This window comes from Podarcis bocagei (genome assembly GCF_964188305.1).
Source record: "Podarcis bocagei genome assembly, chromosome: 6".
Lineage (NCBI taxonomy): Eukaryota > Metazoa > Chordata > Lepidosauria > Squamata > Lacertidae > Podarcis > Podarcis bocagei.
This window is the reverse complement of record NC_138130.1, coordinates 43,693,987-43,721,048: the sequence shown is the minus strand read 5'-3', so window position 1 is coordinate 43,721,048 and position 27,062 is coordinate 43,693,987. Positions and strand designations below refer to the sequence as shown.

The 27,062-nt window shown below is 43.3% G+C and overlaps 1 protein-coding gene across 1 annotated transcript in view; it reads right to left on the bottom strand.

Annotated features, from left to right (window-relative positions):
• The window catches only part of PDK3 (pyruvate dehydrogenase kinase 3), a 48,679-nt gene extending 22,002 nt beyond the window's left edge, over nt 1-26,677 (bottom strand). The window contains exons 1-3 of the mRNA XM_081197805.1: nt 25,580-26,677; nt 3,607-3,748; nt 2,086-2,157 (exon numbers count right to left, since the gene is read on the bottom strand). Of these exons, the coding sequence (XP_081053931.1) occupies nt 2,086-2,157; nt 3,607-3,748; nt 25,580-25,685 (320 nt within the window). The 5' untranslated portion in view covers nt 25,686-26,677. The remainder of the gene's footprint in view (nt 1-2,085; nt 2,158-3,606; nt 3,749-25,579) is intronic.
• Nucleotides 26,678-27,062: the final 385 nt, after the last annotated feature.

Here is a 27,062-nt window from a genome sequence, read left to right as displayed (position 1 = left end):
TACAAGTTTGAATATTCTAGTGACAATACTAAATATTTGGCAAGGGGGGTTGGAATATGCTTGAGTCTATTATCTAAGTTACCTCCATTAACTATGCAAATTCCCCACACATTTTTACCAGTTTCCCCCATTTTGCTTGTATCGGGAAGTTTTGCTAGTCTAGAGAGCTGCCATGATGTAAATATAACCTTTCCTATCAAGTAATAAATCATGTCCATTTTCCTTGCAGGTACTTTTCTAAGATACATTTCTGATTGTGAAAGAGTGCTCCTTTTTAAAAGGTATCTTACTTGCCATTTTCGTGTCTAATCAGCAATGCTTAAGTACCTCCGCAAATTCCTCATGCAGTTTTCAAATGATCCATTACTCTAAAAATAATAACTGAGAAATCTGAACAGTAACAACCTAATCCCAAACCTCAAAACCCTCAAATTGCACAAGGAGGGTTTTAACCTACTCACCTGGCTTGCTGATTGGACAAGCACTCCTTCTTGAAAATTATTTAATGCTTAAAAGCTTCAGCTAGATTAGATCCTGCTGATTCTATGAGGACCTGAGAGTTAAGGACAGGAGAAGTCCATTTCTCTACTTCGCTGCTTCAAATGAAAAAAGAATTCCTTTTTTTGTTCATGAGATCTAAGTATTAAACGGCATCCTACTCCTCTAACATGTAGAGAAGTGGCAAATAAAGATACAATATAAAGAAATAAAGTTTGCTTTCTTGATTTTTGCTCTGTATTATATAGACTACCTTCTAAGAAGGGCTATGAAAAACACTCTCTTTTAGTAGAGGAAAAAATGGGTTTATTTTCAGGACTCCATTTCAACTTCAAGTATCATCAATACGAATTTGTGCCATTTTATTCCTACATGTCCGCATATGATCCGCCTGGGTGTCACACTGTCTCTAAACATAACCTTATTGTTTACCTTGACCTTTTGGTTATTTTGTGAACCATACCTGTCCAAATAAATGACAGGGATGACTTTGAAGTTCATCATATCTGATGTTAGATGACACAGAAGAAAAAAAAATTATTTGTGAACTATATATACTCTGAAATATGGATTCTGCACAGTGCCAGATTTACATATAAGCTAAACAAGCTATAGCCTAGTGCCTCACTCTCTTGGGGGCCCCCCAAAAAAATTAAAGGAAAAAAAATCTGGATGTACATTTCCAAAATGTAAGATAAAAAACAAATAAAATAAAACCTACATACAGCAACAGTGTTTTGTGTTGTGTAGTCTCGTATGATGTAAACAATGGGCCTCGTCTGCTAGCCTGCTCCCTGAAATAGCACTGGTTTGCTCATTTCTATATAGTGTGCCTACATTCTGCATGGACTGGTTGCACGGCAATATGTGCAAATGGCTTTAGATACCTATTAGGTCCATAAATCACCATATAGCATATATTCAACACAAAAAACAGTGACAATTTGTTGTTGACAAAGGACAGCTGGACATATAAAGGGCCTCATTACCTTCAGTAGCTTAGGGCCTCATCAAACCTAAATCCAGCCCAGATTCTGCACTTGTTCAGAGCCCCAAAGCTAATACTCTCATCATCTCCACAAAATAAAACCAATATTTTCCACTGCTTTTCAAAGACACAAATCCATTTCTTATGGGACTGATGGTGTAATCTAATTTATCACAGGAAATACACTCTCCCTCTCTCTTAAAGTCACTTTGCCAATTTAGCTGTACAAGCAATTGCAGAAGATGACTTCCAAGATGCATCCGGCTGAATATACAGTGCATTTCCTTTAGAAACAATGGCAGCATTTTTCTCTTTTTTTTATTAAGAGGAGGTTACAACTTAACATTTCGCCTTCACCTTAAACTATAGCAGGCTGGAAATAACAAACAGATACCTGATCAGTTCATTAGTATATACAATACAGCATTATTAAGAAACTAAAAGTCTTTTTCAACATAGTTATTTGTTCTAATAAAAAAAAGTTTTCATGAAACAACAGCAAACTTTGTGAACTAAAATTCTGATTTCATCTACATTACGACAGAAGATCATTATACTGTTTCCACAGAGTTTATTTGTTTGAAACAGCAGTCACTTACTTATCTAAAACATGTGGATCTTCAGGACTTTTATTTTCATATTCTAAAAGTTCAAGAAAGCTCTGCATATACCTGAAACACATAGGAAGAGTAAAATTAACGTAAAACCACCTAGTGAAAAAGCAAGAGATAAGCTAGAATCTTAACTAATAATGACTTGAAACACTGGAAGGCATTAGAACCTACAAAAATTGTCAACTAAAGAATGTTAGGTTAAAATGTATTTGAAATATGATGCAGATATTGTAAATTTTGTCCAGCAAAAATTAAGTAAATTAAAGGATTACTATTTAAATACTTGAACCAACTGATTCAGATTTCAATTTATTCACTTGTACTTAAAAGTATTTTAGACATAGACCTGACACCAGAAACAATTTGAAAGTAGAAAACTGTAGAGTTATTTATAACATATGCACTTTGTAGAAAACAACTATTTACAACTGTAGATATTGTTTCATATAACAGGAAATTCTACAATTAATGCAAATCTTCTAAACCTGGAACGGTCCTCCAAGTCCCATCTCTCCTCTTTTATCAGAGCTTTGAAACTTACTGTTTTGCAGGACTTTTATTATTGACTTCTGCTGCTTTTATCCTAGATTCTTTGGGTTTGCAAGACATATTTTATCTTACTTTTAAGATTTGATTTTGTAAGCCACTATTGCTACAAAACAAAAAATCTATTAAAGCAATAAAAATAAGCTTATAATTTTCCACTCTTCTCAGTACAGTAAAGGGAAAACATTTTACATATTTTTATAGCATCTCTGCAAGAGAACATATCCCATTTAAGAAACAGACCAGGTCTAGCATCAAACTAACCTCAAATGCACTAGGTTTTCAGCGCATGACTTTTAATACCGTCTCTAACCAAAAAGAAGCATTGGTATAATCCTATGTATACATGTCTACTTAGAAGAAAGTTCCATCAAGTTTAGTGAAACTTACTTTCAGTTAAATGTGTATAGGACTGGTGCCTAAGTAGGTGAAACCTACTTAGGGATTAAATTTGTTCACATTAATCCCCATTAATGTCTCAGCCATTTCTCCTTTCTCTCCCTAGAGTCTTTTAGATGTAGCTTATTAACAACACTTCCCCCTGCCACCATAGATCTTCTTCATGGCCCAAAGAACTTCATGTACTGCAAAAACAACTTACTCAAAAATATTCTTATACACGCACACACCAAATTTAAATTTATTCTTAAGGATGTCATTTTTGCTATCCCAGAACAACTCGTGAAAGTGGAGGTGGAACATGTGAATTGAGAGAAAGGAAGAGGATTTGGAGCATGCAGATGGAGGGAAGAGAAATTAGAGCTTGTGGGTAAGGATGAAGTGGAATGTACAAGGTAGAGGTAGAGGCCCAGGTATGTAGAATATGGAGCAGAAACCCAACCATTGAATTCTTATATGTAAGCTTGCTACAGTTGCCTGAGCTGGACAGCTAGATTATTTTGCTTGTAAAATTCACCATGTTTGGTTCATGTAGCTTTGTTGCCTGTTCTTTATACCTACCAGCTTTGGACTAGCTTAACTGAAGGTCTATTCAGCAAGTTGTCTGGCAGCAAGTTGACTTCTCTCATAGTGTTAGCAAGCCGCACAGGAAGTTCTTTCCGCAGGAACATATATGATGTTTTCTCACATGCATTATCACGTCCTATGGTTGAAAAGACAAACAGAATTTAGTTCCCCCACTCCCTCATTCTTCAGACATTCTTAGAAAATGTAAACATGATGTAAAGGAGAAAAAAATCCTTTATTTAGCCAGACGCTAGGTTTTGAGTGCAAGTTTCCTTCATGTTTACTAAATCTGAATTCAATACACAAACTACTTAACACCCACAGTAACTGCCAACACCAGCCTGATTGCACTAATCAAAGTGCATACTTGTATCTATCTGCTTATTATTTACCTAACTGTAAGCTAAACCATGGCAAAAGACCTAAAGATGGAAGCACATTTAGCAATCATATATAAATCTTTTCAAAATACTTTTGCATCTAGCACATAAGTAAACTGAGTAACGAGATTGAATCCAATACTTTGGATTAATGTTCTTTTTTTAAAGGGAGGTTCTAAATGATGCATTAGTATTTTTATTATTCTTAAACATTTATTTGATTCAATTGTCTTTGGTATTTGGATCATTTTAGGAAGAGGCAGACCTATCTTTTCCCACTCACCTTTCTAACACAATGGTGGATTGGTGTCACAATATATGTGTCTGTATATGTATGTCTGCATGCTCTGCTGTAGAATAGATGTTTTGTGCTGAGTTCGAGGGTGAGCATGGCAGAGAAAAGAAACACTGGGCACTGTCCTGGTACATTTAGGCACACTGGTCCAATTAAAATGTATGAAACTGATGGGCTTAACTGTGACCTTTATGCTCACTGTTTTTAATGGGACTTCGGTGTGCTCGGCTTTGACCTCATTGCACCCTTACAATACAATCCTATACAGACCTACTCATAAGTGGGGCTTATGCTCCAATAGGTGAGACGGGATTGCAGCCTTCAATCTATAAACCGTTTCAAATTAGCAGAAAGTTGGTAAAGGTTTATTCATTGTTACTTAGCAGAGCAACTTGGATGTTCTAGAGTCTAGACAGTAGCCAACAGCCAGACATCAAGGCTTCAGACTAGAGACTATACATATTTTCATTCCTCTCACCCCCTCCCCAAGAGTAGACAACTCCACAGTAATATTCAAAAAGGCCAGGTAAACTCACAGACCTGTGTTTTACCTGTAATGAGCTGTCAGTATTCCACTTTAGGCAAGAGAAAGATTGCAAATGTGTTAGTCATGGTCACAAAAGACAACCGCCTGCAAAATGAACAAGTGCTGCAAGGTACTGATTAAGTTATGTTCATGCAGCCCAGGAAATAATGTTAAAAGCATTGCTATGCATATAATAACTAAGATTTGCAATTTGAAAAATCCTTAAGTGTAGTGCAACTGGCACAATCAAGGTCATACTTTTTAAGGCAGTCCCATTATAATCAGTTCAACAGCACATCATTCAGCATCTATTCGCAGATAATGTACATTGGCAGGATACAGCCCAATCAGATTCCACCCCCCCTTAAGTACTTAGTTTTTCTCACTCCTTTAAGGCACGCCTGACAATGGCTTGTTATAGCTTAGTAATTTTTTGTTTTAGATATGATCCTGCAAGTATTTATGGATGTATGTCTTTGCCTGTTCATCTGCATGCATGTACTTTTTTTGGTAGATGTATTTTTGTCAAGAATTGGAAAATGACAGCCATTATCTGTCACATAATTAATCTGTAAAAACTGTTTAGGACCACTAGAACAATCTGTAATCATTTATTTTTGCTTTACTAGCACAACTGACTTGGGACTCAACCAGCTATTCATCTGGTTAGACTGACCATTTCTGGCTACCACAAAGTGTCAAATTTTCATTCTACTTATTATTACAATGCATAGGTCAGAAGATGCTGATTCTTCTCTACCAGAATTTCAAGTCTTCCAAACTTTAAGAAGTAATCTACCACCACCAAGCAAAATCACTGTTGAAGACACAAGAGACACTGGCACCGAATCATCAAGGTTGGCTCTGACTGTGTGCACATCACAAACAGTATCCATTAGATTTAGATAAATTTATTGTCATTGTCCGTATATACACAGTATACACAACAACGAAAATCAAACACCCACCCAAAGACCGGGTTCACATATACATTTGCACGTATCTCCGACACTCTCATCCTATTCAAACATAATCTATAAAAACATAAAATCCAGAATATAACATAACCTATTAAGGCATAACATAACCTAAAACCTGAAACATAACCTAAAACCTATCTCATTCCTTCCTACTCTCTGCTTGCTAAACCTTGCAACTGGCCCTGAGATCATTATTTAGTGCAGTCAGAGCTCTTGGATAGAAACTATTCAGAAGGCGTGTGGTTCGTGTTTTCATTGTCCTATATCTTCTGCCCGAAGGCAATAGTTCAAAGAAGTTGTGAGCAGGGTGGGTGGGATCTCTCAGGATATTATGTGACTTCTTCAAAATGCGAGACGTGAAGATCTCATCCAGGGTTGGTAGTCGGAGCCCAATAACATTCTGGGCAATTTTAATTGTTCTCTGTAAAGCTTTTTTATCCGTTTCAGAGCTGCTCCCATACCACGATAATATACTATAGGTTAAGACACTCTCAATGGTACTATGATAATAGGACAGGAGTAGGTGCTGGGATAGATTCAGTCCCCTGAGCATTCTCAGGAAATACAACCTCCCCTGCACCTTCCTCACAACCATATTAATATTTGCAGTCCATGAGAGGTCCTCCGAGATATAAATGCCCAGGTATTTAAAACTACCAACCCTCTCCACTTCCTCGCCATTTATGTGCAATGGTAAAAATACACTTTTCTTTCTCCTAAAGTCAATTATGAGTTCTTTGGTTTTTTTGGTGTTAAGCATGAGATTATTTTCTTTACACCATTGAATTAACCCCTGTACTTCTTTCCTATAAGCAGTCTCATCGTTCTCACTGATGAGCCCCACCACTGTTGTATCTGCTGGCAACCACTACTCTCTATAATAGCCAGGAAAGGTCTCATGGAATCACTTGCAAAAGTGAATCTCCCCTTGCTTCCTTAACTGTCTAAAAGCATCACACCAGTACCAATGTTAAGGGCAGTTAATGCTAACCTGTCTTCCCTCTTAACAAGGATTTGAACCCATGGATTAAAACTGGTTACCAAACCCTTGTTAAGAGGGAACTAGTTAATACTAATGTAATGCTCTGCTGTTGTTAGGATCCATGGGGAAATATAGGGGGACTTTGCTCCTGAAAGGAGCTATATGACCCCTTCCACTTCTACTTAATTTCACCGTGGTTAAGGGATCCAAGCTGATAAGCCTACACTAGTCCAAAGTGATTAAGACAACACTAAAACACTGGTATAAAAAAGGAAGATTGTTGAGCAAATTATTCTAGTTACCGATGTATTCTAGTTACATAAGCCTTATTTTTATTTATTTTGTTCACCTTTTCTATTTTCGCTCCATAGGACGCTCCTGACCAAAAGACGCACCAAGTTTTTAGAGCAGGAAAACAAGAAAAAAAATCTGACTCAAATTTTGTACTAAACTATTTAAAACAGCAAAGTGTGTGGCTCCTGTCCACTTTGCTGCTTTAAAGCGAGCCATGGTATATAATGATGAGAATGGAAAAAGGACGCATTCCATTATAATGTAGCTGTTTTCATTATCACTGGGAAGTCAGTATTGGCAGCAGTCACAAAAACTAAAATTTGAGCATTTTACTGTTATTAATTAAGAATATTAACAGTCAGGGAGAGAAACCAGGGCTGTGCAAATGAGAAGTGCTTGGAGTATGGAGGAACAGCAAAAAGATGATGATGATGATGATGATGATGATGATGATGATGATGATGATAATAATAATAATAATTAATAATAATTTATTATTTATACCCCGCCCATCTGGCTGGGCCTCCCCAGCCACTCTGGGCGGCTTCCAAAAGAATATTAAAATACTGTGAAGCTAAAGATCAAATGATTGTGCTCCAGTTCCTAAATCTCTGAAGTTTTCTCAAAACAGGCATGGTTGTTTTGAAAGGAAGATTCAAAATGGAGTGACTGAGCAAAGAACAGAGGAGGAAAAGAGGGCAGATAAATAGCTTCCATTCAATACCAAGAGAACACAATGTTTTTGGTTAAGTATAGGTGGACTGTACTTGTAAGAATTTGTATAATGAATTATAGAGTTGGAGTGGAATATCAGAGCCTCTTTTCAGCAGTAAAGATTAGCTACTAGGAACATGGTCCACACACACAGGATGTCTGGTTATAGCTGTGCAGTTTAAACTGTTCCTGAGCCAGATACCTGCTCAGTTTTAGCTGAAATTACTATTACTGGTTTGTAGAGATGCTTTGCATGTATTTATGACTATTTCCCCAAAACTGCTACTTGAAGAAATCCCCAAACTTACTATTTGTAAACTTCAAATGGAGCTCAGAATCCAGTTAGGCAATCCTTTGCAGTTGAATTAGGAGGCACTGAGAGACAGCAATTTGCTGCTCCCCACCCCCACCCTCCACCCCAGGAGCACACAGCCTTCCCTCTGCTTGCAAACCTTGCACGGACTTCAGGGGAAAGCAAATCTGTAGGCAGAGCAGTGTAGCTCCCCACCCCCACCCCCAAAAAGCACCCCAGCAGCACACAATCTTCCCTCTGCTTGCAAACCTTGTCGGGACTTCAGGGGAAAGCAAAGGCTGTAGGCAGAGCAGTGTGGCTCCTCCCCCCACCCCCAAAAAGCACCCCAGCAGCACACAATCTTCCCTCTGCTTGCAAACCTTGCAAACCTTGTCGGGACTTCAGGGGAAAGCAAAGGCTGTAGGCAGAGCAGTGTAGCTCCCCACCCCCCAAAAGCACCCCAGCAGCACACAGCCTTCCCTCTGCTTGCAAACCTTGCAAACCTTGTCGGGACTTCAGGGGAAAGCAGAGGCTGCCGGTAGAGCCGCGTGGCTCCTCCCCCCACCCCCAAAGAGCAGCCCGGGAGCGCACAGCCTTCCCGCTGCTTGCAAACCTTGTCGGGACTTCGGGGAAAGCAGAGGCTGCCGACAGAGCACCGTGGCTCCTCCCCCCACCCCCAAAGAGCAGCCCAGGAGCACAGGACAACAGCGATTTGGCTCCAGGGAACACACATTCGCTCCATAAGACGCACAGACTTTTTCCCTTGCTTTTTAGGAGGGAAAAAGTGCGTCCTATGGAGCGAAAAATACGGTAGTCTGTGCTATAGAGTTCTGCACAACTTTAAACGGAACTGCTCTCAAGGACATATGAGCTTAACATAACAGTGAGTGACTTATAGGTAGACTCCTAACTGAAATAAACAGGGTCAAAAATAGCCCCCAGCTGAACTCTATTAAACAGCCAGTTTACACCCTTCAATGTGAGAACTTATGCCCTGTAGTTACAGATTCAGTTAACCAGTTGCAGGTGGTTCGTTTTTTTAAGCTGTTCAAAAAGAAACCAAGTAAAAATATAACCTAAAGTTATATTTGGCACAACATTTCTTTCCCATCTGCCTTCCCACTAAGCAGTACACACCTGGATGGAAAGTTATCTACCATTCTGCATGTACTTGAGGCTTAACTACAAGTTATCAATGAGATCCATGACTGGATCTTCCAATACAGGTACTGTTATTTTTACAATGAAGGAGCCATGGAGGGAAGCCTTCAAATGGGAACATAGCAACTTCAGGGGAGGGAGCAAACTTTTAAATCAGGAAAACTGTGTATGGGAAAGAAAAAAATCACTCCCTTACCTCTCTGATTGAACTCTGCCCCAGATAAAAGTAAAAATAAAGAAGTTCAGCAATCCAGTCACAGAGATCCTTCTTAATGTGTAACTTATTCCTAACAATAAATTGTCTCACATGCTTCTTTATAAAGAGTCTGCATTATTTTTCCACCTTTGGCCCTCCAGATGTTGCTGGCCTACAACTTCCATCATGCTTGCTGTGGCTGAGGGGAGTTGTGGTTCAGAAACATCTAGGGCCAAAGGCTCTCCATACCTGCTTTATAGGTCAGCCTATGTGCCCCTCTTGCCCAGTAATGCTGTCTACTCCAGCCATCACCAACCAGGTGTCCTCCCGATGTTTTAGAACTGCATGCAGCTGTACTAGCAGGGGCCGAGATGGTAAACCATGGTTTTGCTTGTTTTCATATCTAGTTCAAACCTGCCCCAGTCAACTAAGCATGGTTTCTTTAAGGCCAACACAGTTGGACCCATAGTTTTAAAGGTTGTGAATCTCAGCTTGCATTAATCATTATGTTCAAACTCAGTAGCCTGGCTTAATGCTTATGTTTTTTATTGCTCCATTTCAAGTCACCCCCTGGCCTGGTTACAGACACACAACGGGAAGGGTAGCTGAAAAACAAAAGTGTTTGTGCAGCCAAGAGTCTCCAGCTGACACTTTCATACACCTCCCCATTCCTCCTTACTCAGCCTGGAAACAGGTTCTTTTCCCTGCCCACCTCCTTGCTGACAAGTTCTCAGAGAAAATCAGATCTTTTCAAGCTACTAAACTCCGGCTTTTCTAAATCATTGGCGCGTTCTTAAATTTACTCATATCCTAGGACCTTTGTGACAACAATTACAAGACTGATGTTGCAACAAAAAATAGCAAAACATGCAGAAATAAAGAGGTCACTGCTCTATGGCTACTAGAGTTGAATAGTTTTAAGGGTTTAATCTAGATAATACTATTAGTCTAGATCAGGCTTCCTCAAACTCGGCCCTCCAGATGTTTTGAGACTACAGTTCCCATCATCCCTGACCACTGGTCCTGCTAGCTAGGGATCATGGGAGTTGTAGGCCAAAAACATCTGGAGGGTGAATTTGAGGAAGCCTGATCTAGATAATACTATTGAAAAACATATGATAAAAAAATAAAACTTCAGTGCTGACTTTGGGAACTAAAACTGCTAGCAATTGCTTTTAGCAATTCTCACATATATAAGTAGCACTGTAGACAGGGTTTGGCATCTATATTATAAGAGGGTACAAACAGATCACTGTGGAAATTACTTGTTTCCTACTACTCTCTCTTTTGCCATCATATCTTTCTACAGGCAAGAAGAACGTGAAGTCCAAGTCCTTACCCCATAATTAATAAAAGAGAATAGTATTAAAATTCTTCTTATTCACAAGGCTTGAGTTTTGCTTTTGTCTAGTTACCCAACACTCTCTTGGAATATTTAACCAAGCTCCTACTGATTTTAATGTACATGAACAGCATCCTTGAACTTTCTGCCCTTCCCAGAACTTATAAAGATGTAAAATTCTGCCACACAACGAATGTGTGTATATGTAAAAAACACATTCTTTATAGCCAACACTAATGTCATCAGAAGTAAATAGAAAGGAAGGAAAGCATTTTTACTCACACATACATGCTTATTGCTTGACAACTAAACGCAAAACATGCCTACAATTGTGAATATTTTTCACAAAGAATTCATTCATGTGACAAGGTGTTCAAGAGATTACTGTCATATAAAACAAGCAAGTCACAGTAACAGGACAATATAAACTGTCAGTTTTATACTTAAATCCATTTTATAATTTTTGATTAAAAAACAAATGTAAAGCAATTTGATGTTCTTATGGGAACTGATCTTCCATAATTAATGTGTTTAATTCAAAGCTACTAACCACATCAAGACAAGTATAGACAGTGCATTCTTCAACCTCTTTTACATAAATATGTTCACATTTTCAGTTTCACTTATGGTTTATCTGTTTTTCAAACTCACAGTAGATCCACTAAAATCCATGGGTTTATTCTAATTAATATTGGCTATCTCACCATACGTTTTAAGTAAAGCTAAACAGGCCAGTTTAAAATATTATAAATCAAGCAGCCAATTATGTTTGTTAATTTGCAAAGCTTTCTTAATTTATGATTCATAATGAATAATATTGTTAGGAGAACAGTTATGAGCATTGGACAAAGAGTGTTCAGTTACGATACTTGTCAAGGGCACATGAAAAGGAACAAATATCAGTAAAAATGCTTATATTATCTTTCAAAAGTACATGTGAAACTATACAACAGTAGTTACGTGGAATGTATGCCAAACATTACAATGATGCATGTTGCACATGACAAGACAAATGAAACATGTTTATTCCTTTATCTTAACACATCTTGAAGAAGGTAAATAGCAATGAGGATTAAGACACTAATAAAATGATCCAGCCCAGTTTTAAGCATGCTAAAGCCCATTGATTTAAAGACTGACCTATCTCTGGACTGTTTGTTTTCAGCACCAATAGGTAAAAAAGTAGCATATACATTTAAATATTTTTCTGCTTCTATGTATCCAGTGATCTGCTGCATTAACCAGCCAGTGAATAAAAACCACTTCACAAACATTACATTTTAAAGAGATAGTTAAAACACTGAATGTATGCACATAACTAATGTATCTTTAAAAATTCATTAATTATATAGAATGTTTGCCTATTCAAGTTCTCATGACAGCACTTAATGATTGAATGACCCACTAGTTGAGGGAGAGGAATCCTTGCACTGATGGAACAATCTGCTTATCACTACATTGAAAACAACTCAATGATATCATTAGCAATGAAGTATTCACATATGTTGTTAAAAGTACAAGCAAAATATTTGTGAGTTTTTTCAGATGTCCTGCACAAATTGGTTATCTCAGGAGAACTCTGGACTGATTTTCTCCCATAGCTTTAGAAGAAAACTAACAGAACTAAAATCATCGAAGACTAGTTTGAGGGTAACAGCTGAAATTGACAGAACAGAACAAGTCTCAGTATAGGGCAAAGGTAGATGTAATGATACAGTAAATGTGTCTTGGCATTTAACATGCACTTTACAAAAAGTGCAAATATAAGTTCCTGGGGGGAGTGACTTATAATTATTGGAACCTCAGAGGTTGGGGGGATATAACCCTTCTCCTGCTGTGATAATGACAAAAAAACCTCTCCTCTGCAATTTACATAGGGCAGTGGTTTTCAACCAGTGTGCCATGGCACCCTGTAATGCCTTGAATGATGGTCAGCGGTGAAATGGGCAACACTGGCCTCTATCCCTCTTTCCTTCCCTCCCTTCTCTGATGTTCTTTCGCATCTCTGCCTCCCAAAGGCTTCACAGCTGTTTATTGCAGTAGCCCTGACTACAAGCTCTGCAGGCAAATGATGCCTCTGGGGCTAGTCAGGGGGTGCTGGTTGCCAGAAGTTGAGGTGGCCTTGGAGTAAGCAAGCAAGTGGGTGAGGGGCCCCAGCCAGCCAGTCCATTAGACCTTGCTTCTGGGAATGAAAGGACAAGCCCCATGCCCCTGTGGGGCAGTGTGAAGAGTCACCTCTTTTTGGAGCGGGGGTGGGGGGCAACTTCTCTGAGAGACAGCAGCAGCGGCTGTCCAGAGGACTCCCAAGGTGAAGGGAGAGGTGAGGAGGCTGAGGGAACACTACACAAGGGAGGGTGTCCTAAAAAGGGTGCGAGGCTGCCAGCTCTACAGGCAATGGGTAACATAACTGGGCTCCTGAGCCCCACAGTTGTGCTGCAGAAAGAATGTAGTTGGTCAAGGGAGCCGTGGATTCAAAAAGGTTGAAAACCTCTGGCACAGGAAGAAAATTGCTACTGGCTTCTGCAGTCTAACAGGTAGTATTTTGGTGTCTCACTTAATCATTTAATCTGAATTTGTGAGAGGAAATGTAGGCGAGCCCTATTGAAATTAACATATACTGTATTGTGAAGTAGGTAAATTATACCAAATGCAATTCATTAACACTGCCATGCTGAAATCCCACTGACTTCCAAGAGGGAAGTGATTACTGTCAAAGCATTCTGAAAACTACTGGGCATCATCTCATGAGACTATTACTAAGGCAGAAAACAGATTGGCACAGTTGCTGGCAAAATCCAAAGAAAAATGGTTACATAAGAGACCTCTACTCTGGCTGCCAATTTGTTACAAAGCAGATTTTAAAGGGAAGGAAAACAACTACTTAGCTCAGTTTATCTCTGCTGAAAACAAGAAACTGCATGAGAGCATGCACCTAATCTTACATGTATAACCTCTGTTCAGTGATCTTGAAAAAGGACAAATCTCAGGCAATAATCCAGGGAGGAAATTCCTTCCAATACTCAAGAGGGGACTAAATCTAACTGCATCAATAATAATTGCCCGATACAAAAATTGCTATTATCCAAGAAACCTTTTAAAAATATTAAGTTATGCAAATATATAATTGAGCCTGCTAAAAATTGTGAATGAGCTTTAATATATTTTGAAGCAAATAAACAAGATACAATGTATCTTCTTCATCCACACCCCATTAGCTAGAAATAGGCCTTCCAGTGCAATGTTTATCTGCGCTATTTTTCAGTCTTAGGCTGGGATCCAAAGACCCACGTGGGAAGCTTCCAGTTGTGCTACAAGGTCACCAAGTACTACCTTTCTAAGCAATGCCTTTCTATCCCAGAAGCTTGGGCAAACTTCAAGAGTGAATTTCAGTGCAGTTTGAGGAACAGCAAGTAAAATAAATCAAACAGGGAAGCCTAGACAATACACCTATCTAAGAGGCTCCTTGAATTCTAAACCTTTCATTTAAAATTCCAACTTCCCTGTTAATATAGCATTAATAATTAAAATGAGTTAAAATAGTAACAGCAAAGCCCAGCAATGAGAAGCAGCAAGATATATTTAGAAAATGTTTTTGCAGTCACCTTTCTTATCTCCAATAAATGTTTAACTGAACACTTAATAAAACTAGAGAAGGAAGTCCAAGCCCTAAGTGACATGACTTCAATATTTTCTCAGAAGTTTAAAAAAATAATTTGGAAAGGTTGGCTGGCTGATTTTTTATGGCAACTAGATGATGTAGTATTATTTAACATAATTTTCAACTTAGTCTGTTCTTCTGACATTTTATGAGTGTTTATGAGCCCTAAGGATGAAATATTCAAGTTTTTTGTTTTGGTTTGAAAAAATATAGTGCGTATATTTTCTTTTTTTGTATTTTAATCTGAGTGGGGAGTATTTTTCCAGTCCAAGGGCTGCATTTCCCCTTGGACAATCATTCAGGGACCATATGCCAACAGAGAGTGTGGCCAAAGTGGACAAACACACTTGCTGTCACGCACACCAATAGAAGCTTTTGTTTGCAAGTGAGGAGGTGATACTGAGGGCTAGGCAGGAAGGTCCAACTGGCTGCATCTGGCCCATTAGCAACCAGTCCGTCACATCTAATTGAATGGTTAATTAAGTAAACAGAAGCTCAGTGGTTAAATTTTGCAGGCCACAGGTGTTTATTAATTTTATCTCAATTTTTTAATCAAAATTTTTCAGTATACAAGGGGCTTAAGTGCTACTGACACTGATTTGAGGAATTATTTAAAATTACATTTATTACAGAATGATCCTGAATAACAATTTTATCTAGTTACTAACTTGCCTCCTTCCCATGCTTTCAGAGTTTAGGAACTCAAAAGGGGCATATGACAAGTTAATGTTCAAATAACCTAATCTAATCTTTAGATTGTGTTAGCACTAGAATGTCAGAACTTGAAGCCTTTACAAACAGTTTTCACTATCTTTTTGCCATAATTGCACCCAATTTAGATAATGAAAACAGACCACACTTGGATTTCAAATTTTAAAGGATTTCAAAGGAACGGACCACTATGACGATCAACATTAATGTAATGTTTTAGGTCATAAAATATGTATTTTAGATGGTTTTGTTCTTTACTTAAATGCATTTACACTAAACATAAAATCAAAATATACTTGATGGCCCCACCATTTCTTATTTTCATCAACGCGCACATAAAAATGCCTTATAAATACAGACTCAATTCAGAATTCCTTATGGACCATACAAATCTAAGTCATTGCAAACTATATGAATACAGATAAGCATCTTGCTTCATATGTGATTAATAAATTTCTTAGTGAGCATTGCACACTGCTTTCATCACAAACATTTTAAAAAGCAATTATCATTCCATGAATTGATTCTCAACTGCAGTTCCTGCACAAAAACATACAGAATACCTAAGTCTGGTTCTAGATCATATGAAATCACTGTGTCAATATGCCTACAAGTGGCCCCATTTTCCTCCAAAAATCAAGAACAAGACATCTTTGCTAGCTCCAAATATTCTATGCACATGACTCAAAACTGATTACTCAGAATTTGTTATTCTGTTATTTATTTATCTTCAAATTACATTCTGCACTGGTAAATATGCATGTAACCCACATGGAGGGATATATAACACCAACAATAAGTTTTTAAGTGATAAATATATGTTTCTCTTTTAGATATAATGACATTAGTCTTAGACATTTGTAGGGAAGTATTCCACATTGAACAATATGCATCTTCAGGGATTACTATTTCCAAATCCCTTTTCCTCAAACCATTACTTCTCTGGACCTGAGGTATTAGTTTTTTCAATTTTGTGATGTCTGTCTTGGCCACATACCATCACTATTGATCGATTACATGACTAATTTCAATAATAATAATAATTTTGCACCCCGCTCATCTGACTGGGTTGTCCAGACATTCTGGGCAACAAAAAACAAGTTTTTGTCTTGGTTTATTATTCTTGTTACCTGATCATATAAAATTCCTGAGCCATTTAATGCCCTCTAAATTCAGAGAGTTCCTTTTGCCCCTAAATGAACATATACATAAATAGCTGGTATTGATCTATTAATCACAACAGAATTACATAAATGGAGGGGGGGATCCTGAACATAGGAATGCTTTGTTCCCCTCCCCAACTCTGAAAAATGGCTTTTACTCAGTTGTTATAGCAAAACTCTCGTTTCAATCAATCATTTCAATACAGCTTCCCGCAATGCTTTCCATTTCATTCTATTAAGATTCAAATCCTTATACCATTCTTTAAACATTTATAATTTATCTCTGTGCTAATATTTAACACTCCTGAGAACTTCATGTCTCCTGCATTCAGTGGTTTACATAATGTGGAAATCACTATTCTAGCATTATCTCCTATTCCAAACAAACTCCCTGAGGAAGACTCCCTGAGTGAGTGCTTGTGGGCCCTGCTTTTGCCACTTACCATCTGGCTTGGGGCGGGGCCTGGGGCCTCACAAGGACTGCGTGCTGCTTGCTGCCTGCTGCCCAGGAAGACTCCCCTGAGTGAGTGCTTGTGGGCCCTGCTCTTGCCACTTACCATCTGGCTTGGGGCGGGGCCTGGGGCCTCACAAGGACTGCGTGCTGCTTGCGGCCTGCTGCCCAGGAAGACTCCCTGAGTGAGTGCCTGAGGGCCCTGCTCCTTTCTGCCACTTACCATCTGGCCTGGGGCGGGGCCTGGGGCCTCATAGGGACTGCGTGCTGCTTGCTGCCTGCTGCCCAGGAAGACTCCCTGAGTGAGTGCTTGTGGGCCCTGCTTTTGCCACTTACCATCTGGCTTGGGGCGGGGCCTGGGGCCTCATAAGGACTGCGTGCTGCTTGCGGCCTGCTGCCCAGGAAGACTCCCTGAGTGAGTGCCTGAGGGCCCTGCTCCTTTCTGCCACTTACCATCTGGCCTGGGGCGGGGCCTGGGGCCTCATAAGGACTGCGTGCTGCTTGCTGCCTGCTGCCCAGGAAGATTCCCTGAGTGAGTGCTTGTGGGCCCTGCTTTTGCCACTTACCATCTGGCTTGGGGCGGGGCCTGGGGCCTCATAAGGACAGCGTGCTGCTTGCGGCCTGCTGCCCAGGAAGACTCCCTGAGTGAGTGCCTGAGGGCCCTGCTCCTTTCTGCCACTTACCATCTGGCCTGGGGCGGGGCCTGGGGCCTCATAAGGACTGCGTGCGGCTTGCTGCCTGCTGCCCAGGAAGACTCCCTGAGTGAGTGCTTGTGGGCCCTGCTTTTGCCACTTACCATCTGGCTTGGGGCGGGGCCTGGGGCCTCATAAGGACTGCGTGCTGCTTGCGGCCTGCTGCCCAGGAAGACTCCCTGAGTGAGTGCTTGTGGGCCCTGCTTTTGCCACTTACCATCTGGCCTGGGGCGGGGCCTGGGGCCTCATAAGGATTGCGTGCTGCTTGCTGCCTGCTGCCCAGGAAGACTCCCTGAGTGAGTGCTTGTGGGCCCTGCTTTTGCCACTTACCATCTGGCTTGGGGCAGGGCCTGGGGCCTCATAAGGACTGCGTGCTGCTTGCGGCCTGCTGCCCAGGAAGACTCCCTGAGTGAGTGCTTGTGGGCCCTGCTTTTGCCACTTACCATCTGGCTTGGGGCGGGGCCTGGGGCCTCATAAGGACTGCGTGCTGCTTGCGGCCTGCTGCCCAGGAAGACTCCCTGAGTGAGTGCTTGTGGGCCCTGCTTTTGCCACTTACCATCTGGCTTGGGGCGGGGCCTGGGGCCTCACAAGGACTGCGTGCTGCTTGCTGCCTGCTGCCCAGGAAGACTCCCTGAGTGAGTGCTTGTGGGCCCTGCTTTTGCCACTTACCATCTGGCCTGGGGCGGGGCCTGAAGCCTCACAAGGACTGCGTGCTGCTTGCTGCCTGCTGCCCAGGAGGAGTCCCCTAAGTGAGTGCCTGAGGGCCCTGCTCCTCCCTGCCACTTACCACCTGGCCCGGGGCGGGGCCTGACAGGCCTCACTAGGACAGTTGTTACTGCCGGAGAGGCACAGAGTGTTTTTAAAATGTTTTTAAAAATTTTCTTTGGATTTTTTGTATGTGGGGGGTGGGGGTGGGATGGATGTTTGGTTGGGCTTGGGGAATTATTATTTTTTTTATTTTGATGTTTTTGTAATTTTTACATTTTTTTTGTTTGTATTGTTTTATTGGTTTTGTTTGTTTGTTTAAGGTGTTATTTTGTTTTTAGGGGGAGGGTTCAGGGCTGCCGGGGAGTGGGCCCCAGCCCACAAAATGGCTGGGGCATGTTCCACAGGGGGGGATGCACTGGGACAACCGATCTCAGTGATCACGGGTAGGAGGAGGAGTTACGCTAAGACCAGACCATGTCATTACAGAGGAGGCAGGTTTAGTCGTTGTCTGAGGACTATCCCTGCCTCCGGGTCTGGTCCTGTCCGGATGGATACTAGAATCAGCAAGGGATACCCACGTGACCTGAAGGTGCTGCTGTGCAATGCCAGGTCAATGATTCGTAAGACCACTGCCATCCATGACTTGATCATGGATGGAGGATTTGACCTGGCATGTGTAACAGAGACTTGGTTGGATGAAGCAGATGGGCTTGTCCTTGCCGCTGCTTGTCCACCAGGTTTCTCTTACGCACAGCAACCCAGGTCACGTGGGCGGGGAGGGGGGGTTGCAGTGATTTTTAGGAAGTCATTAGTTTGCACCAGGCGTCCTATTGGGAAGACCCAGTTTTCTGAGTGCATGTTCTGGAAGTTGGGCAATAGGGGCAGTACAGGATTCCTTTTGGTGTACCGACCTCCCCGCTGCACCAAGGATTCCCTGCCCGAGCTGCTTCAGGTCGTGGCGGATGTTCTCCTGGAGACACCCAGCCTGGTCGTCCTAGGGGATTTTAACATCCATGCCGACACGACCTTACAAGGGGCCGCTCGGGACTTCGTGGAAAGCATGGCCTCCATGGGGCTGTCCCTGAATAAGTCTGGCCCAACCCATAGCCGTGGACATGCCTTGGACCTGGTGTTTACCTCTATGGATGTTGGTGATCTGACACTAAGTAAAAGCGAAATGAAAGAAGTGCCATGGTCAGATCACTTCCTGGTGCAACTGGACTTCTCTGCGACCCATCCCCTCTGCAGGGAGGTGGGACCAATTCGGATGGTCCGCCCCCGCCACTTAATGGATCCAAATGGTTTCCAGAGAGTGGTAGGGGATGCTTTATCCCATGTTGATGGCCTTTCAGCCGATTCCCTGGTGGCCCGCTGGAATGTGGAGTTAACCAGGGCTATTGACTGTTTGGCTCCGAAGCGCCCTCTCCGATTGCATGGAGCCCGGACAGCCCCGTGGTTTTCCACGGATCTGAGGGCAATGAAACAATCGTTGAGACGGCTAGAGCGCCGGTGGCGGATAACTCATTCCGAATCTGACCGGACACAGGTTAGAGCTCAACGTCGAGCCTACCAAGTGGCGATAGCGACGGCGAAGAAGAATTTCTTCACCGCCTCTATTGCATCTGCAGAAAACAGCAGCAGGAGACTTTTTCAGGTGGTTCACAATTTAGCGGAACCACCTGCAACATCGGGGCCCAGTACGGGCCACATGTTCTCCTGCAATGATTTTGCAAAGTTTTTTGCAGATAAAATCGCCCAGATTCGGGAAGAAGTAGACTCCACCGTGGGAGCAGAGCCGGGGCGGGAGAGTGCTAGAGTTCTGTCTAGTCAAGTTGAGTGGGATCAATTTCAACCTGTTACCTCCGAGGATGTGGACAGGCTGCTTGGACGAGTGAAACCAACCACCTGTCTCCTGGATCCTTGCCCATCCTGGCTTATAAAAGCTAGCCGGGAAGGACTGGGCGATGGGCTTCGTGGGGTGGTGAATGCTTCCCTCCGTGAGGGAGCCTTCCCAGACCCGCTGAAAGAGGCGGTTATTAAACCGCTTCTTAAAAAACCATCTTTAGATGCGGCCACGATGGCCAACTATCGCCCAGTCTCAAATCTTCCATTCCTGGGCAAGGTGATTGAGCGAGTGGTTGCTGAACAACTCCAGGCACGCCTGGAAGAAGCGGACCATTTGGATCCCTTCCAGTCGGGATTCAGGCCTCATCATGGGACTGAAACTGCCTTGGTCGCACTGGTTGATGATCTCCGGCGGGCTAGGGACAAAGGTGAGAGCTGTTTCCTAGCTCTGCTGGATCTCTCAGCGGCGTTTGATACCATCGACCATAGCATCCTTCTGGACCGTCTTGAGGGGCTGGGAGCTGGGGGCACTGTTATACAGTGGTTCCGCTCCTTCCTCCTGGGCCGTGTTCAGAAAGTGGTGGTGGGGGATGAGTGTTCAGACCCTTGGGCCCTCACTTGTGGGGTGCCTCAGGGTTCTGTCCTCTCCCCCATGCTTTTTAACATCTATATGAAGCCGCTGGGAGAGATCATCAGGAGGTTTGGGCTGGGTGTTCATCAGTATGCGGATGACACCCAGCTCTACCTCTCTTTTAAATCAGAACCAGTGAAGGCGGTGAAGGTCCTGTGTGAGTGTCTGGAGGCGGTTGGAGGATGGATGGCGGCTAACAGATTGAGGTTGAATCCTGACAAGACAGAAGTACTGTTTTTGGGGGACAGGAGGCGGGCAGGTGTGGAGGATTCCCTGGTCCTGAATGGGGTAACTGTGCCCCTGAAGGACCAGGTGCGCAGCCTGGGAGTCATTTTGGACTCACAGCTGTCCATGGAGGCACAGGTCAAATCTGTGTCCAGGGCAGCTGTTTACCAACTCCATCTGGTACGTAGGCTGAGACCCTATCTGCCTGCGGACTGTCTCGCCAGAGTGGTGCATGCTCTGGTTATCTCCCGCTTGGACTACTGCAATGCGCTCTACGTGGGGCTACCTTTGAAGGTGACGCGGAAACTACAACTAATCCAGAATGCGGCAGCTAGACTGGTGACTGGGAGCGGCCGCCGAGACCATATAACACCGGTCTTGAAAGACCTGCATTGGCTCCCAGTACGTTTCCGAGCACAATTCAAAGTGTTGGTGCTGACCTTTAAAGCCCTAAACGGCCTCGGTCCAGTATACCTGAAGGAGCGTCTCCACCCCCATCAGTCTGCCCGGACGCTGAGGTCCAGCGCCGAGGGCCTTCTGGCGGTTCCCTCACTGCGAGAAGCAAAGCTACAGGGAACCAGGCAGAGGGCCTTCTCGGTAGTGGCGCCCGCCCTGTGGAACGCCCTTCCAGCAGATGTCAAAGCGATAAACAACTACCTGACATTCAGGAGACATCTTAAGGCAGCCCTGTTCAGGGAAGTTTTTAACGTGTGACATTTTACTGTATTTCTGGTTTTTATGGAAGCCGCCCAGAGTGGCTGGGGAGGCCCAGCCAGATGGGCGGGGTATAAATAATAAATTATTATTATTATTATTATTATAACTTACCACAAAGCTTTTATCAAACTTGCAAAGTCAGCTTTTTCACTTATAAAGGAACACTTAGAAGTAGAAATAAGATTTTTTTTGGCTGAATGTTCCATTTATCAGCAGCTGTTGTGCTTCAGTTTAATTTACATCAGTGTTCTCTAGACTATTTTTCACTGACCAAAACATTATTATGATTAATACTTTTTCAAGGGAGAAAAAGAAAGAAAAGAAATCCATGTCCCTAAATATTGCACATATGGTAGTTTTTCAAAAGTATTTTACAAATCTAGGAGAGCCAGTGCCTTGAAGTTAGATCCTAACCATACTGAATTGTTTACAAAATCTGATGCAGGTGTATAATGAAAATGTTGTAGTGTATCAGACACTTAAAATTATATCTAATTGTCTGCAAAAACTTTAAAGGTAAAGGTAAAGGGACCCCTGACCATTAAGTCTGCGTCCCGCAAAAACTTTACACTTTATATAAAAAGGCAACACAACATATGAAACAATATAACACACTAAAGATAAAACAGGACCACAGGAATTCATAAGAAAACTACCTCTCTTAGGAAAAAAGCAATGACAAGAAAATCAACATCTCATTCAGCCTACAAAAGCAAGTCCAAACAAAACCTTACTATATCCCCTAAAAAAAATCTAGTCAGGCAAGGGCTCAAGCTGGCTCGCCCCATAGAAGAGAGGATATAGAAAACAACAATGCTTGGTACAAATCTTAGGTGTGGAACCTGTGGCCCTCCAGATGTTGCTCAACGACAACTCCCATCGCTCCTGACCACTGGCCATGCTGGTTGGGGTTTATAGGAATTTGTCTTCATCACCTGCAGAGTCACAGGTTCCCCACCTCTGATGATATGCTATCCAGTTGCTATGGCCAGCCTTCAACAGTTCCACTCACCATAGCTAATACAGGGCTGCTCTCTAGCAAGCATGACAAACGGCTAGTATCGTCCACAACTTTGAAGATGCAGATGCAGGAACAGATTGCCTCAGTAGTTGAGCAGCAACACATTTGCAGCTGTGCAATAGGTTGGGGGCTGTTTGGCAACTTCATGGACAAGACACCTGGAAAACTTTTGCCGTGCTAAAGTGACAACCCCAAATAAGACTTTCTTTCTCTGGGAAAGGCTGTGAAGCTGGGTCTTAGGTGCTGCTCCTTGCAGGTGATCAAACAGCAGCACATATCCACTTCCCTCTGCCTGAGTAGATAACGGTAAAGGACCCCTGGATGGTTAAGTCCAGACAAAGGCGACTATGGGATGTGGCGCTCATCTCGCTTCAGGCTGAGGGAGCCAGAGTTTGTCCACAGACAGCTTTCTGGGTCACGTGACCAGCATGACTAAACTGCTTCTGGCAGAACAGAACACCGTGACGGAATCCAGAGTGCACGGAAGCACTGTTTACCTTCCTGCCACAGTGGTACCTAGTTATCTACTTGCACTGGTGTGCTTTCAAACTGCGAGGTTGGCAGGAGCTGGGACAGAGCAACAGGAGTTCACCACCGCTGAGCAGATTCAAACCACCGACCTTCCAATCAGCAAGCCCAAGAGGCTCTGTGGTTTAGACCACAGCACCCACATGTGCCTGAGTACCTACCTACAAAGTAGTAGGAAAAAGCTGTACTGTAATTGTTTTAACATGCTAAGGTGAAGTGTTTGGAGTTCCACAACAGGAAGTGAAAACCATTTAGTTGCAAGCCCTTTCTTCTCAAAAAAGCTCAGTATTCCCAAGACACAAACCACAGCAATAAAAAAACACAAAGTGCATACATGGCCAAGAAGAGGGATATAAGATCCCAGAGTTTTCACATTACTATTGCTTTCTGGGAAGAATTTGCTTAACCTTCAAAACCCTTAGTGACTGACGCCTGCTGCGTGTCTCCCTGAGATGCTGATCTGTCAGCCAAGCATAATGTTTTGGTGAGGCTCTGAACAAAAGAGTAAATAATAAAATGAGAGAACAAAGAAAAATAATGAACTAGGCAAGGACACAAAATGCATTTGGAATTAGATTTGGGGAAAGGTTTAACAAAAAATGCCTTTGCCCACACTGGATAGTGCCTTGCAAAACGCAGGCTCACATTTTGCATACTAAGACAAAGTGTCACAGAACTTGTTGTTGATGGAACTGCCCACTATTATCACTGCAGCAAGAACTAAAAAACAACAATCCTGCCCCATTGTAGTTTTCCTGTGGAGCCCAATAAAACACTTCCTTCCTCTCAGAATATATTCCCTTTCAGAATACTCCCAATAGGGCACAGGTGGGGAATGTCCAGCTCATGGGCCTAATTATGACTGCCAGGCTGTTCCGGGCAAACCATGCACATGTTTCATCATATACAATGTCAGACATGAGAAAGTTCAAGCTGCAGCTAATAGGAAGAAGTATCAGATTTGTAAGTGTACTGCAACAGAGAAATGTGCCAAACTAAAGAAGTGCCAACTTTTTTTTGGATAAAAATTAATAACTGGAAGAACACTTAAGAGTGTGCTCTTAATTTTTCCTTTGCAGCCACATCCTGAATTCAAGCCATGCCTGCAAAGAAACATTTTTCATATTCTTTTGCAGGTGTGATTTAAGTTCAGGCTGCATCTACAAAAGAATTCAAGCCACAGCTACCAAGGGAAAAAGTTCATTTGCAGGCCTAACCTGGATGTAAACCACACCAGCAAAGGAAGAACAGGAAATGCACTTAGAATACACTCCTAATTCTTCCTTTTTTAACAGAATCATGGTGACATCAAGTGACTGACACCTGTCAGTCTTACTCACATGCCAAAGTGACCCACTACAGGTGTAGAATTACAGAACTGCAGAGTTGGAAGGGACCACAAGAGTCACCACCTCGCTGAAGTTAAGGAGATCTGGGTTCAGTCAGTGCCTGAACAGATGGCAGCCCTCAAAACAACATTATACATCGCCCTTGGGTCCATGATAGAAAAAAGGCAGGATATACAGGTAAGCATATAGATAAATAAATTGCTAAATCATGAAACCTTGTTTTGCAGTGAGCATTATTGTTCCAAAGTTAGCATTAAGTTGTCTAGATAGGATGGCACGGCAAATTGTGATTAGACAAAACCTGGAAATTTCAGTGGGCTGGAGGATGAGCCTTTGGGCTTGCTCCCAATAAGCCATGGTTTGGCGAATCAATTCAGAAGATCTAAATTGGCCCAAGGAATGGTCTGAAAACAGGCGATGCAGCTGCTGTTCAGTACCTGGGCAGGAAATCATCCGCATACTTTACGTATGCCAGCTTGAGCTGCTGGGAGAATATAATGAATGCTTAAATAGACTGAGGCACTGACACTGGTCAACTTTTCCCTGGATCCTCCCCTTGTTTTCCTGGTAAGGAACTTGCCTGCAACAGCTGCACCACACACAGAAATGAAGAGGTGGTGTTTCGTCCTCACATCCCTGTGTGTGTGGAGCTCTATCTGTTGAGCTTCTGCCTGCCCAGGAGTTGAACCCTACCCTTCCTAACCATATTTACCAACTTAATACAACCCTAAAACATACACACACATCCCTCCTCCTGAAATGAAGTCGACTAATAAGTTTTATATACCAGTCCTTCTCCACTGGCACGTAACCCTTTGGGGAAGCTCCTCCACACACACCCAGGTCCTCAGTTACCCGGATTCTTCCGCTTGTTTTGGCCCCCGCCCCACCTCCGGCCTTGCAAAAGGCAAGTCAGTGACGTCACACAAACACACCGGGGAAGGGCAGCGGGCTTCCTTCTCCTGCCCCCCCAGCCCCCCTCCCACCCCGCGTTCCTCACGGCTAGGAGCGAAAGAGCAGCGGCGGGAGGAGGAGGCGGCGCCCGCCCTCCCGCGCTTGTTGTTTGGTTTGGCGCGGCGTGCAGGTGCCTCTCCGTCGTCACTCACCGAAGTCCAGGAACTGCTTGATGGAGAGCGGCGACGGGGAGAAGCGGGAGTAGTACTCGATCTGTTTGGGGATGGGGCTCTTCAGGAGCGCCCCGCACAGCCGCATGGCGCTGCTGGGTCAGTCGGCCGGCTGGCAGGTCGGTGGGTGAGGGAGACGGAGAGGAGCAGGAAGGAGAGGGGAAGGCGCGTGCGCGCGCACAGCAGCAGCAGCAGCAGCGCCTGCGGGGCCCCTGGACGAACCGGCCGAGCAACTGCCTGGCGGCGCGTGCGGAGACTCACGCACGCAAAACACCGCGGGCGCGCGGGAGGGGGCGGGGAGGCGAAGGCGCTCGCAACTGTCACCGCGGCCCAGCAGCTCCTCGCTGCCGGCCTAGCGGAAGGCGGCGGTATCGGCCTCTTTGCCCTCCACACGGCCGCCCCCTCGTGTATCAAGGGGCCGGGCGCACCGCTGCAGCTCGACCCGGCCGGTATCCCCCGGCCCGGCAGCGACGGCGAGCGCCCGCCTCCTGGCCTTACGCGGCCTTCTGACTGGGCGACGAGCAGCCAGCATTGCCGCCGCTGCCGCCTTCCTTTGCCTTTCTCGGTCGCCCGAGTAAGCGCCGCCTGCCATCACCATGACGCCCAAAGGCATGCGCACGCGCCGATGGGCGCCGGTTGGTTTCCGGGCCTACAGCTCGATTTGAAAGTGAGGAGACCGGGGCACGTGTGGTTTCAGACACATAACACGGATCGCAGCCTGAGGGCAAGATGCCCTTCTGCTTTTCTTGTTTCTCCAAGAGCTTGTCCTGCTTCTTCACCCACCACCACAAACAATGCTTAAGAGCAGGGATGAAGGATTTGTTGCCTTCCAGATCAGTCTTTCTCAACCTGGTGGTGGGGTGACCCACATGTTGTTGAACTACAACTCCCATCATCCATTGCCAGCAGGGGCAGCAGTCAGGGATGATGGTAGTCCAAACCTATGACCAGAACTGGAATCATCATGTACACTACGGAAACCATGATCTACGTCATATCACACACCTTCTGCTATCTTAAATATTACTATCCATTTCTGGACTGTCTTAAAATTTCCTTCCCTTGAGCCAAAGTTTCATACCAACCCCTGATATTAAAAATGGAACAATTTTTCCTTAAGGGATACATTAGCCTGTGGTTTCTACAAGGATGCTGACCGGCCCAAGAGAAAATAACAAACATTAGAGGCATGGAAACAGGCAGAGAAGGAAAGCAAAAGGAATCTAGCTAAGTCAAAGATGATTCCACTCTTGTACACATCCACCTGGTGTAAAACAGGCTTAAAGAAGAGAGGTGATGCATGGAACCATCTCGTGGGAGAAAGACTTAACAATTTGGGCATCTACAAGATGCACAGTTATAAGAAAGGAGCTTCCTAGATCCATCCACCTTAAGGACAGAGGATGGACAGAAGGGACATGAAGTGCAAATTAACTCAAGTTCTGTAGCAAGGTGTATCAATACA